General features: G+C 40.7%; 1 protein-coding gene across 3 annotated transcripts in view; it reads right to left on the bottom strand.

Annotated features, from left to right (window-relative positions):
• Nucleotides 1–6,558, bottom strand: part of eif4e3 (eukaryotic translation initiation factor 4E family member 3) — a 61,074-nt gene extending 54,516 nt beyond the window's left edge. The window contains exon 1 of one of the 3 annotated variants that reach the window (XM_069937037.1): nt 6,160–6,558. In XM_069937037.1, coding sequence (XP_069793138.1) covers nt 6,160–6,332 — 173 coding nt within the window. In that variant the 5' untranslated portion in view covers nt 6,333–6,558. Of the gene's footprint in view, nt 1–3,081; nt 3,183–5,356; nt 5,579–6,159 lie in introns of those variants that run through there. The other 2 variants (XM_069937033.1, XM_069937034.1) reach the window with 2 other exon arrangements.
• Between the last annotated feature and the right edge of the window lie 6,528 nt (nt 6,559–13,086).

Below are 13,086 nucleotides of genomic sequence, written 5' to 3'. Positions count from 1 at the left end.
GCTGTCATTTTAGGCAGTGGAGGTCCACGGTAGGACTTATCTGTTGTGTTCCATGTACGGTTCCCAAATTTGTTCGAATACTGTGATGTAATTTCTTAAATTATATGTTATTTTTTCCAATGGAATACATTTATTCATTTCTATATACCATTGCTGTATTCTCAGGCTTTCTTCTGATTTCCAGGTTGACATTATACAGTTTTTGCTACAGCTAAGGCTATCATAATAAACGAACAACGGACAATATCTGTAAGTTCATTAACTTAATCCATGCAAGGAAACAAGACGCCAACAGTGGCGGTTGCCTTAGACGCAGAGAAAGCCTTTGACAGAGTAGAATGGAATTAGTTATTCAAAGTACTACAGAGGTTCAACCTACCAGAGAAATATATTAATTGGATTAAAGCTTTATATAAGGGACCATTGGCGAAGGTGACAGTAAATGGATATATATCAAACCAATTTAAATTAAGCAGGTCAACTAGGTAGGGATGCCCACTATTTCCCTCACTGTTTGCATTAGCTATAGAACCCTTGGCAGAACTGATAAGAACAGAAAATAAAATAAGAGGGATAAAAATAAGAGAAGGAATATAAAATCAGTCTATTTGCAGATGACGTCATAGAATACTTAACAGAACCAGAATTATCAATAAAAGAATTACATAAGAAATTGAAGGACTATGGAGAAGTATCGGGGTACAAGATCAACGCAAATAAAAGTGAAGCAATGCCAATGAATAATGCGGATTTCACAAAGTTTAAGAAAGAATCACCATTTAAATGGCAAACACAAGCAATCCGATACCTAGGTATTCAACTAGATAATAATCTAGCCCAACTAAACAAATTAAATTATCAGCCATTAATGAAGAAATTACAAGATGACTTAGAACATTGGAAAGATTTACCACTAACACTGATAGGAAGGGTAAATTTCATTAAAATGAATATCTTCCTAAGGATACAATACCTATTTCAATCATTACCAATTCATCTAACAGAGAAATCCTTCAAGGTGCTCAAGAAAATAATAAAGAAATTCTTATGGAAAGGGGGGAAACCGAGGATAGCGCTAGATAAATGAACAGAATGGTACAAACAAGGAGGCTTACAACTACCAAACTTTAAGAATTATTATAGAGCAGCACAATTAAGATACCTAATCAGATTTTTATCAAACAAGGGAAAAACCAGATTGGACCAGATTAGAGCTAGATAAAATAGGGGAGAAGGTACCTGAACATATACTATATAAGTGGGATGAAAAACTGGTGCAACATAGGAATTCACCAGCACTGCACCATCTGCTCAACATTTGGAAGAAAATTCACGTAGAAAGGAAAAAAATAAATTATCAACTATCAAAATTAATATTGACACAAAATCAACTAATCCCTTTCACAATAAATAACCTTTCCTTTAGAGAATGGGAGAGAAAAGGGATCAAAAGAATAGAAAATTGTTTTTCGGGAAATAAATTATTATCTTTTGAACAAATGAAGTACAAATATGGTATAACTCATGTTTGCATACCACCAACTGAAAACCTACTTGAAGGACAAATTGGGAAGCAGGCTGAGGTTACCAGAAGGAAGCAGTTTTGAATGTGATTACAGACACAATGATAATTAAAAGATTTATAACAAACATGTACATCAAACTGCGAGAAAGAGAACGATAAAGTAAGCTGTAAACCCAAACAAAAGTGGGAACAAGGTCTAAACATAAAGATAAAGAATGAAACATGGGAAAAGCTATACTCCGGAACTATGAGAAATACAATAAACATGAGGTTACGCATGATACAATATAATTGGTTACACAGGCTATACACCACGCCCCAAAAGTTAAATAAATGGGACTGAACAGTATCAGATAGATGTTTTTGCTGTAAAGAAGAAACAAAAACAACAGTACATGCTATTTAGGCATGTGAGAAAGTGGAAAAGTTTTGAGAAGATCTCAATCAGGTATTAAATAAAATCACAAAAAACAACATACGAAAAAATCCAGAGATCTTTCTTCTAAGTAATACAAGAAGTAAAGAAATTGGCCTCGATTTGGATGAAGCACAAAAAAGATCTTTGCTTCATTTGGAGAAAGGAAATGCTTTCAAATTAGGGGAGATGGTCTAAAAGCAAGCATCAAGAATTGTACAATACATGAACAAATCTATGTGCATATATGACAATCTCAAGTCCTCTTGAGTGAAATAATTTCACTTTCAGAATATGCTGCAGCTAATCTGCAAGCAAACTCCCATTAGTAACTCTGAAAAGAAGGCCCGTTTAATTGATTTAAATGACATGCTTCCATAGAACATGATGATAAGCCATTATAGAATGAACACTATTTGATGCATGCTTGCTCTCTACAAAATGAATTTAGTCTATCTGTTCCCAACTCTCCACATCCTGCAATTTTCTCCCTCATGTACATATCCAATATTCATTCAAAAGTGATAACAGAATCTACTTTGGGGTACTTAGTTCCAGATATGAAAAAAGATTTTAGTCTTTAGCCAAACATTTAATCAAAATAAACAGTTTTTCTTTAGTCACAACCTAGCTTCTTGACAACCTTAAACAAGTCTATTGCTTAGCATTTCAAACTTTTTCAAGATGATTACTCCAGGATTTTTAAACTTCTCTTATTATTGTTGTCACCTCCTTATACATATTTCCCATAATGCAGCAATCAGAATTGGATGCAGTAATTTTGTTAAACTTCATCTGCCGTATGTGTCCATTCAATCAACCTGTCTACATTCCCTGAAGTCTATTACCATCCTTCTTACCAGACTTCCAAGCTTTGATAGAATTCCCTGTACATTTAAATCATTAAGATAGAGCCACCCAAGGATCAAAATTTAGGGAATGGACACAGAGCACTTTCTACCAACCTGAAAAACCATTTACTAGAATTTGTCTTGAACCTATTTTGTAAAATCTTCCTATTCCACAGACTTCAATGTTATGCAAACAAATGTACCATGGCACTTCAAAATTGCAGGCAAAAAGTTTGTATATTAAAAAAACTCAAGATAGCTTCAAATCGAAATAAAAATGCCATTGAAACCTTAGTTAAATGCTTCTTCCAAAAGGAACTGCTTGACAGTGCATCCTCAGTTGTGTTCTGCGTGGATCATGTATGCCTTGAGTAGGACTTAGAGCACCAAAATACAATGCTTGATCACTCTTGGGTGAGAGTCTGTAAACCGCATTCACATAAACATGAATTAATGAAATCAAAACATGCACACAAAAAAGCTTAAGTAGGAGTAGATTATATAGCCTTAAACTTGCTCTGCAATGGCTGATCAGATCTCAGCTTCAGCTCAACTATCTCAGCCTTGCATGATTTATATTATTCACACTTCTTCACAGGAGAGGATTTCTAACATAAAAGAGAAATTCCTCCTCACCTGAACCACAAGAACACCCACATCAGGCTGTTGTTCAGAGTGGAAGGGAATTAACATCTGAGCAAACCAATTAGCTGGAGTGTTTGCAGACATATTCAATTGCTCATTGCTGCAGTTGGAGGTACCCACCTGCTTCAAAAGGGCATCATTCATTCCTATGTCCAAGAAGAGCAGAGGGAGCTGCCTCAAGGACAATTGCAGAGTAACACTCACATCTACTGTAATAAAATGCTTCGAGAAGCTGGTCATAGCCAGAATGAACATTACCAAGTAAAGATATTGACAATTAGCCTACCACTACAATTGCTCCATAACCGATGTATTCTCACTGGCTCTTCACTCAGGCATAGATCACCTAGACAACAGCAACATGTACATCAGGCTGCTTTTCATAGATTACAGATCAGCTTTCAACATCATCATCCCTTCAGTACTTGTCAGCAAGTTTCAAAACCTGGACCTTTGCACCTCCTTCTTTAACTGGATCCCTGACTTCCTCATTGGAAGGCCACCGTCAGTGCAGATCAGTAACAATACCTCCTCTTTACTGACAATCAACACAGGCTCACCTCAAGGATGTCTACTTAGCTCACTATTCTACTTACTCTACACACCCGTGACTGTGTGGCTAGGCACAGTTCAAGTGCCATCTACAAATTTGGTGATGACACCTCAGTTGTTGGCAGAATCACAGACAGCAATGAGGAAGCATACAGGAGTGAGATAGATCAACCAGTTGAGTGGTGTCACAGCAATAATCTTGCACTCAATGTTATCAAAACTAAGGAACTGATTGTGGACTCCAGGAAGGGGAAACCAGGAGGACACAAACCAACCTTCATCGTGGGGTCTGCATGGAAAGGGTTAAGGAACTTCAAATACCTTGGTGTCAACATCTCTGAAGATCTATCCTGGGGCTTCGTGTCAATGCAATCATAAAGAAGGCTCGCCCATGGTTATACTTCACCTCGAGTTTGAGAAGATTTGGCATGTCTCTAAAAACTTGCAAGTTTCTACAAGTGAGCATTCTGACTGGCTGCATCACTGTCTGGTATGGAGGCGCCTATGCACAAGAGAGGAAAAGGCAACAGAAAGTTCTGAACTCAGACAATGCTATCACGGGCATTAGTCTTCACTTTATCTTCACCCCATTAAGGGCAATGACACAAGGAGAAAACTCAAGAAAGCAGCCTCTATCATCAAGGACCTTCACTACCCAGGCCATGCCCTCGTCTCACTGTTACCATCAGGAAGGAGATACAGGACCCTGAAGACAAATACCAACTGCACAAAAACAGCCTCTTCCACTCCACCATCAGAATTCTGAATGGAAAATGAACTGCAGATACTAGCTCACTTTCTCACTTCGTAATTTTTAAAAAAAAATAGCATATCTTTGTAAATGTAATTTACAGCAACTTTGCACCTGTAGTGTACAATAATGCTGCTGCAAACAATAAACTTTGTGACACATGTTTATGACAATAAATTCTGATTCTGGCTACAGTTTGGCAATTAGCACTATCATACCAGCAAAAGTAATAATCGAACTCAGGGGTAGGAGACTCTATTTTTTTCCCTTTGCAATTAGATACTCGGCTTCCTCATTAGCAGACCCCAGTCATTGCAAATTCGCAACAGCATACCCTCCACACTGACCATTAACAAATGGCACCTCAAGGCTGTGTGGTCAGTCCCCTGCTGTATCGGCTATTCATAACTGAATAGCCAAGTTTGGTTTCAAAGCATCTGTACATTCACTTATGATAATAGGTAATAATATCAGAATATAGGAAGCAGGTCAAGAATCCAGTTGGGTGTTGCCAATACTAAAGCAATGTCAGCAAGACCAAGGAACTTGAGGAGAGGGAGGCCAAGAAACAAAACACATATCTTCATTGGCAGATCAGCAGTGGAGACAGTTAGTACCTTCCAATTCCTGGGAGTCCATATACGAGAGGACCTCTTCTGGAGTCAGCACATTGACACAACCACAAAGAAGGCACAGAAATACTTCCACTTTCTAAAAAGTTTGATCTGTCTCAGAATATAGTGGTAATTTACACCATTATTATTGTCTATTACCTATCTGGCTACAGTAAGTAAGAACTTAAGTGCATTTGTGCTTATGTATAGGGCAACAAGTTGTCAGACTTAAAACTGACAACTAATTCTGGTACAATTCTCCCCACCTTAGATCCTCCCCAAACAAAAGCAACCTCTCAACATTTGTCTCATTAAGCTTCAACAAAATCCCAGTTAAAACAAAACTAAGAGGTGTAGGACTCAGTCTTTCCTGATTGGACAATTTTTTAATTGTTTTGAACTGACATCAATAACAAAGGTATATAAATTAAAAAAAAAACAACCGTAAGGCTTTGCTACATTGCTTTTGACATTTGAGGTCACATGAAATAACATATCCATGTGTGGAATGAAAACACTATTTGTTTTGGCAGATTAGTTAATCACTAACTGCGTACCCTCGATAACAAATCTACCCCTTGGCCCAGTCCTTTGCTTCCCTCTTCCTCTCAGCCCGCAATACCTGCCCTATACCCTTCAATTTGAGACACCCTATTTGACGTCCTCTTCTCTATCGACCACTTCCCACCCCTCCCTCCCTCAACCAAAGGTTGAGCGGAGAGCCGGTGTTCGTCTTGGGCTCCTTCGCAGCCACTGCTCACAGCCCAGGCCCTCCTCCGTCACCCGCGGTCCGCTCATCCACCCACCTATCGAGCCAAAAGGTCCAGGGCGAGTTGAGGGGGACGCCAGACTTGTCGTGACTGTTGATCTCCTCGATGTTCCCCTGGTCGAGGTGAATGGAATCCCGCTCTGCAGTCTCCGAAGCGGCCGTCCTCTCCCCCAACTGCGGTCGCAAGTCCGGACTCGCGGGGATCGCCATTTTCAGCAACAAAGTGGTGCTTCCGACACCGGGAAACGTGAACGAGCGGAGAAGAGCGCATGCGCGCCGCCCCCTGCCTTGCTCGTTGACGTCACCGACGCTGACGTCACACCGCGTGAGCAAATCATTGGCGGCGGGAGCTGGGGAAGACAACGCCTCGGGCTTGGTCTTGCCGAGTGGAGAAGCTCCCTCATACTTGGCTGTTCTCGCAGATTCTGTTAGTCTCCTCCGATTTCCATCCGAATGCTAGTGGGCTCAAGTAAGGCTTTGACTTGCGATAACAACTGCTGGAGAGATTGAATTTAGGAGCAGGGAGGTTATGCTGCAACTGTACGAGGTCCTGGTGGGAGGCACATGTGGAGGACTGCCTACAGTTCTGGGCTCCTGACACTGGCTGTGGAGGTCATGCAGAGGAGGTTCACCAGGTTGATTCCAGAGTTGAGAAGGTTAGCCTTTGAGGAGAGATTGTGTCATCTGGGACTGTATTCACTGGAATAAAGAAGAAGAAGAGGGGATCTTATAGAAATATATAAAATTATGAAAGGCATAAATAAGATATCCCTATGAGTTTGTGCTTTCCACTTTATGCCCCATTAACCTACACCCCAGTTTTTGTGAAGAGTGGGAAGAAACTGGAGAAAACCCACGCAGACACAGGGAGAACATACAAGCTCCTCACAGGCAGCACTAACCACTAACCCAACTGTACTGCACTTTCCATTAGTGGAGGAGACCAGAAGGAAGGGACATAACCTCAATTGAAGGTAGTAGATAAATGACAGAGATGAGGAGGACCTTCTTTTCCCAGATGATGGTCAATCTGTGGAATTTGCTGCCCATTGAAGTAGTGGAGGCTACCTCAGTGAATATACTTAAGACAAGGTTGGATTGATTTTTAATACAAGATATAGATTAGTTCAATATATTTTTTTACATCAATTATATTTAACTGCCCAAAATTTAAAAAAAAACCTTGAATTTAGTAGCATCAGGTTTATGTTTTAGATGTGATCAGGAAATTGGTTCATTTTTTTCATTCTATTTGGTAGTGTCCTAGAGTAAAACCTTTTTTTGGCTTGAGGTAAAAAAATTGGAGAAAATATTAAAAGTAAAACTCTCACGAGATCTGATGTCATTTTTGTTGGGTGGTATTAAAGTGATTAATTTTAGATTAAAATTAACGATGTATCAAATTGATTTTTTACCATCAGCTTTAGCAGTTTCTAGAAAGTGCATTGCCATTACTTGGAAATCAAATGCAGATTTAGGAATGGAGAGATGGCATGCTGAATTGCATTCTCATATTCCACTTGAGAAAATAACATAATTTATGTAATAAATATCATTTCTTTTTGAAACTATGGGGACCATACTTACAATGTGTTGGTTTGAAAATTTGAAGGCCTCTGAAAACTCGCCACACTGGTATCCTTTGCTCCAGTATTATGTGTAATGAGATGTGTTTTTTTTTCCCCTCCTTGTTTTAGCATTCTTCTTACTTTCTTTTTTTTCTTATGTAAGGGTGGTGGGGGATGGGGATTAGGGTACATTTATATATAAGCCACATATGTATTTTTTTTCAATTTATTCATTTAATAATTGTAGATGTGATTTTAAAGTTCTTAAATAAAATATAAAAACAAAGGTTGGATAGATTTTTACAAAGTAGGGAAATTATGGGATACAGGGAAAAGACAGATAAGTGGAGACGATCCTATCATCGGATTAGCCATGATCTGATTCAATAGCAGAGCAAGCTTAACAGGCTGGCTGGCCTATTTCTGTTCCTATTTCTTATGTTCGTGTGTTCTAACAACTGTGACCCTCTGCATCTTCAGAGTAATGTTCTCTTTCAGTACACAGATAATGTCTGCATCCACACACTTGGAGTCTGCAGACTTCTGAGTTTCACTCCAGTTTATTGTTCATTGAAGATGTATGAGAGAATAGGCCTTACTCTGAACATCCATGAGACAAAATTTCTTGAACAATCTGTGCTTCCCACACAACAACTATCTCTGAGAATAAAGGTCCACAATGAGATCCAGGGAACAGTGATCATATTTTGAGAGCAACCTCTCAGTGAGGCCAGGTGTTCATGAAATTCACCATCACCATCTTTGTGCAAATTGCGGAAAAGTATATAAATACCTCATAACTGGCAGAAAGTTTGTTGTCTGTTGCATAGTATGTTTAAGTTTAGACAGACACTTAAAGCATGGAAGGATAAGGTCCTGGAAGGCAAAAGCAATTAGTGAAGATAGACAAAAGGGTCAATATAGAAATGGTTGACTGGAGGGCCTGTTTTTGTTATGTACAATGATCTCTACCCTGTTGCATACTTTGGAGAGACCTCTAAGCACTGGAGAAATACTAGCAATACTGTCTCCTGAAAATCCCTTGGCATGATGTGAACCAACATCACCTGCCAAAATACTCAGCATCAAAAGACCACTAATGCTGACCCAGATCCAATGGTTGCAATCCATCCAATTGGTTGACACCAAATTTCCAAAACAGCAATCTGAACTCTACATTGGCAACACATTTTAGGAGGATAAAAACTGCTTCAAGAATCTTCTAAAATTCTCTGATAAAAATTTGATTTCCTTGTCAACTCATGTATGACTTAACTTATTCCAATGATCACCTATTACCTAGAGTGTCTTCTCTGTGGATTGTCACCTTGTCATGGTTGGGAAGCTTGTGAGGTCCTGTGATCCCGTGAGTAATGCTGTCTGGACCTATGCTCCTGGTAGGGTCACCCATGGTGGTAAGCTTGAGGGTGAGGTCCCTGACAAAGAATAATCCAACCAAGTCCTCAATAGGCTGATGAAGTTACTCTGAACTCAATGGCTGTGAAGGTGGACAAAGGCTGCAATAAATCCATCAGCTCCAATCACCGTGGTTTTCATGACGTTGGATTGATTTATGAAGTATTGTGTGCTTCTTGGAGTACAACATTAAGTACACGCTAAACAAACACATGCACAGACATCTTCACTCTGGGTCAGTGGAACAAAGACCATTATGCTCGACTACATGGGATAACTACAACAATGTCCTAGAGGGTTAAGCAGAAGAGATAATGAACATTATGATTGTCAACTTATAATCATGTGAAACAGACATATGATCTGTCATAAGTGGTGATTATATTGCACCAAATTGTTGTCAAGTATTGAACAATAAGATGTCTCAGCATTTTTGACTTCATGAACGGGTCAAAGTACTGTGACAAAGCAAGTGAAAATTTCAGTTTGAGGAGCTCCCAGATAGCCGTGTACATTTTATCCATTTGGCTTAAACAACTTTTGAGGTTTCCTAGATGCTCTCTGTACATCATTATTCTAATTAATTAAAAATGGATGACTAACCTGTATAATCCCACTCTGATTAAGCAATGTGTCACATCTCATCCTCATTTCTGGTCTAACTTATTCACTGTTCTGTTTAAATAACTCCATTTCCTACACCATTCTATTGCTGTGATTTAATCCACTCAACTGACCTACATGTCAAAATTCATAAACAGAAGGAAGATATGCAGTTCACTGCGTCTTTGTTCGCTCCAAGAATAGTCCCATCACTTTCCATTCACTCACTTACTTCCCTGTAACTTATTATCTCATGCATAAGCGCATCACTTATAAGAAGAGTTTGCCTTTAATTTATCAGCATCCCACCTTCCAGGAGGATATAAGGCTTGTTCTTGATTGGATACGAAGGGGATAAAAATTGTTCATTTCAGAGTTCTAAAAAACCATCTGTTGTTTATCGATTTCAACTTCCTTCTTTCTTTTCTCCTTGTCAATACCCTTTGCTGCTTATCATAGAATTGGCAGTTAATATTTCTAAGGAAAACTTTCTAAGTATATTCTTCCTAACTATCAGTATATTCATGATATTTCTGTTTTATATGTGCAAAGTAACTTGCAGTTTAGAGATGCCTTTTCACTGTTCTTTTGAGATTGGGAGACAAATCAAACTGTGGAAAGTAAGAATCAGTTTGCTTAGACAATCCAATGTCACCATTCCCCATCTGGACAATTCAGAAGTAAGTAATGCGAATGTTCTGATGATAAAAATGGGAGACAATCAGAAGCATTTGGGAAAGTGCAACCATAGGAAGAGAATATACAATAAACTGAAGTGTACAGAGAATTGAGGTCCTCCATCAGCCAGCTCCCCACCATGACTACCAGCCCCCCCACATCTCCATCGGGCACACAAAACTCAAAACGGTCAACCAGTTTACCTATCTCGGCTGCACCATTTCATCAGATGCAAGGATCGACAATGAGATAGACAACAGACTCGCCAAGGCAAATAGCGCCTTTGGAAGACTACACAAAAGAGTCTGGAAAAACAACCAACTGAAAAACCTCACAAAGATAAGCGTATACAGAGCCGTTGTCATACCCACACTCCTGTTCGGCTCCGAATCATGGGTCCTCTACCGGCACCACCTACGGCTCCTAGAACGCTTCCACCAGCGTTGTCTCCGCTCCATCCTCAACATCCATTGGAGCGCTCACACCCCTAACGTCGAGGTACTCGAGATGGCAGAGGTCGACAGCATCGAGTCCACGCTGCTGAAGATCCAGCTGCGCTGGATGGGTCACGTCTCCAGAATGGAGGACCATCGCCTTCCCAAGATCGTATTATATGGCGAGCTCTCCACTGGCCACCGTGACAGAGGTGCACCAAAGAAAAGGTACAAGGACTGCCTAAAGAAATCTCTTGGTGCCTGCCACATTGACCACCGCCAGTGGGCTGATAACGCCTCAAACCGTGCATCTTGGCGCCTCACAGTTTGGCGGGCAGCAGCCTCCTTTGAAGAAGACCGCAGAGCCCACCTCACTGACAAAAGGCAAAGGAGGAAAAACCCAACACCCAACCCCAACCAACCAATTTTCCCTTGCAACCGCTGCAATCGTGTCTGCCTGTCCCGCATCGGACTGGTCAGCCACAAACGAGCCTGCAGCTGACGTGGACTTTTTACCCCCTCCATAAATCTTCGTCCGCGAAGCCAAGCCAAAGAAAACAGAGAATTGATTATCTAGACCTTTTAATTTTTAATTTAGACCCACAGCATGGTAACAGGCCATTTTGGCCCACGAGTACAAAACGGGGGTCTAGGTTAATTAGGCAGTATGGAATTGTCAGCCAAAATGGCCTGTTACTGTGCTATAATTTATTGGCCAAGGCATAGAAAATATGGGCAGAGGTGTAGATTATGACTTGAGGCACAACTTAATTAGCACATTCTGTTCTAGATATTTTGCCAAGATAGTGCAGAGGAGAGAGATGAGGATTGACATGACTTGAAAATTACTGAGAGAAGATCAGATAGGATATGATTTTTATTTTTGGAAGACAGGAGGCTGAGGAGAAATTGAATTGAGATGTATGATATTGTGAGAAGCGTTGGTAGAATAAATAGCAGTGGAACAATAAAAAAGCAGGAGGTGGAGAGAGGATTAAAGGAGGACATTCTTTTTCACCCAAAGAATGATTGGGGTCCAAAACTCACTGTTCGAAAGTTGAAGAGCATTGTCCAGCAATTGCATGCCAAGAGATACTGTACATTAGGCCAGTTATCGGAGACATAACCACATTATATAGAAGACATATGGGGATAGCTGGCCTTGTTGATGTTGCCCAAATCTTTAAAAATGAATATAAAAATAAATGCATGCAGTCAATGGAGCTGCTACCTCACAGCACAAGAGATTTTGGTTAAATTCTTACACTGGGGGCTGTCCATGTGGTCCCAGTGTCAGCATGGGTTTTCTTTAGATACTTGAGTTTCTTTCCATATTCCCAAAGATGTGTACTGGAAGTTTCATCATCCACTGTAAATTGTCTCTAGTGTGTAGGTGAGTGATAGACATGAAAGATTCAAGATTTGTTGTCATGTAATAGTACAGAACATGTAATATGACACTTCACTGTCAAAAGGCAAAGGAGGAAAAACCCAACACCCAACCCCAACCAACCAATTTTCCCTTGCAACCGCTGCAACCGTGTCTGCCTGTCCCACAAACGAGCCTGCAGCTGACGTGGACATTACCCCTCCATAAATCTTCGTCCGCGAAGCCAAGCCAAAGAGAAAGAAGAGAATATGACATAAAATTGCCTTCTGCCTGCCTTAAGGCAGACAGAGTCACCCTCAGTGTTGGCCAGTGACCCTTACAGTACGAGAGAAAGCAAAGCAAAAGTAAGTCCCTTCAGAGTCACTGAGTGTCCATGAATTCACCTCTAATGCTCCCAGAGCCTCTGCAGCTACAGACACCAGTTCGATTAATCAGCAACCTGAGCTCCAGATCCAAACCTCCAACACTATCAGGAAGACTCCAGCACCAAAACCTCTGCAGCCATAAAGACACCGGTTCGATTAATCGGTAACCTGAGCTCCAGATCCAAACCTCCAACACAATCAGGAAGACTACAGCACCAGAGGTCCTTTGGGTGCCCTTTGCATTGTCTCAAGTCCCGGGTCTGATATCCTAGTTCCCATGAGCCAGACTCCAGCAGCCCACAGCCCATAAGGCTCCCCCAACTGCAAGTCACCTGCAGCTTCTGAGCCCCTTGCTGGTCTACTGCCATGGTCCGTCCTGTAGGGTCATCTCTTCTGCTTCTCCTTCTCAATGGCATGGGGGGGGGGGGGTGGTGTGTGGTTGATCCCTCTGTTTCTGGTACCCTTGCGGTGGTCTGCTCCCTCAGAGTCTGAAACTCCTCTTGCCACTGT

This window comes from Narcine bancroftii, chromosome 5, assembly GCF_036971445.1.
Source record: "Narcine bancroftii isolate sNarBan1 chromosome 5, sNarBan1.hap1, whole genome shotgun sequence".
NCBI lineage: Eukaryota > Metazoa > Chordata > Chondrichthyes > Torpediniformes > Narcinidae > Narcine > Narcine bancroftii.
The sequence above is the reverse complement of the archived record's forward strand: the minus strand, read 5'-3'. Positions and strand labels throughout refer to the sequence as shown.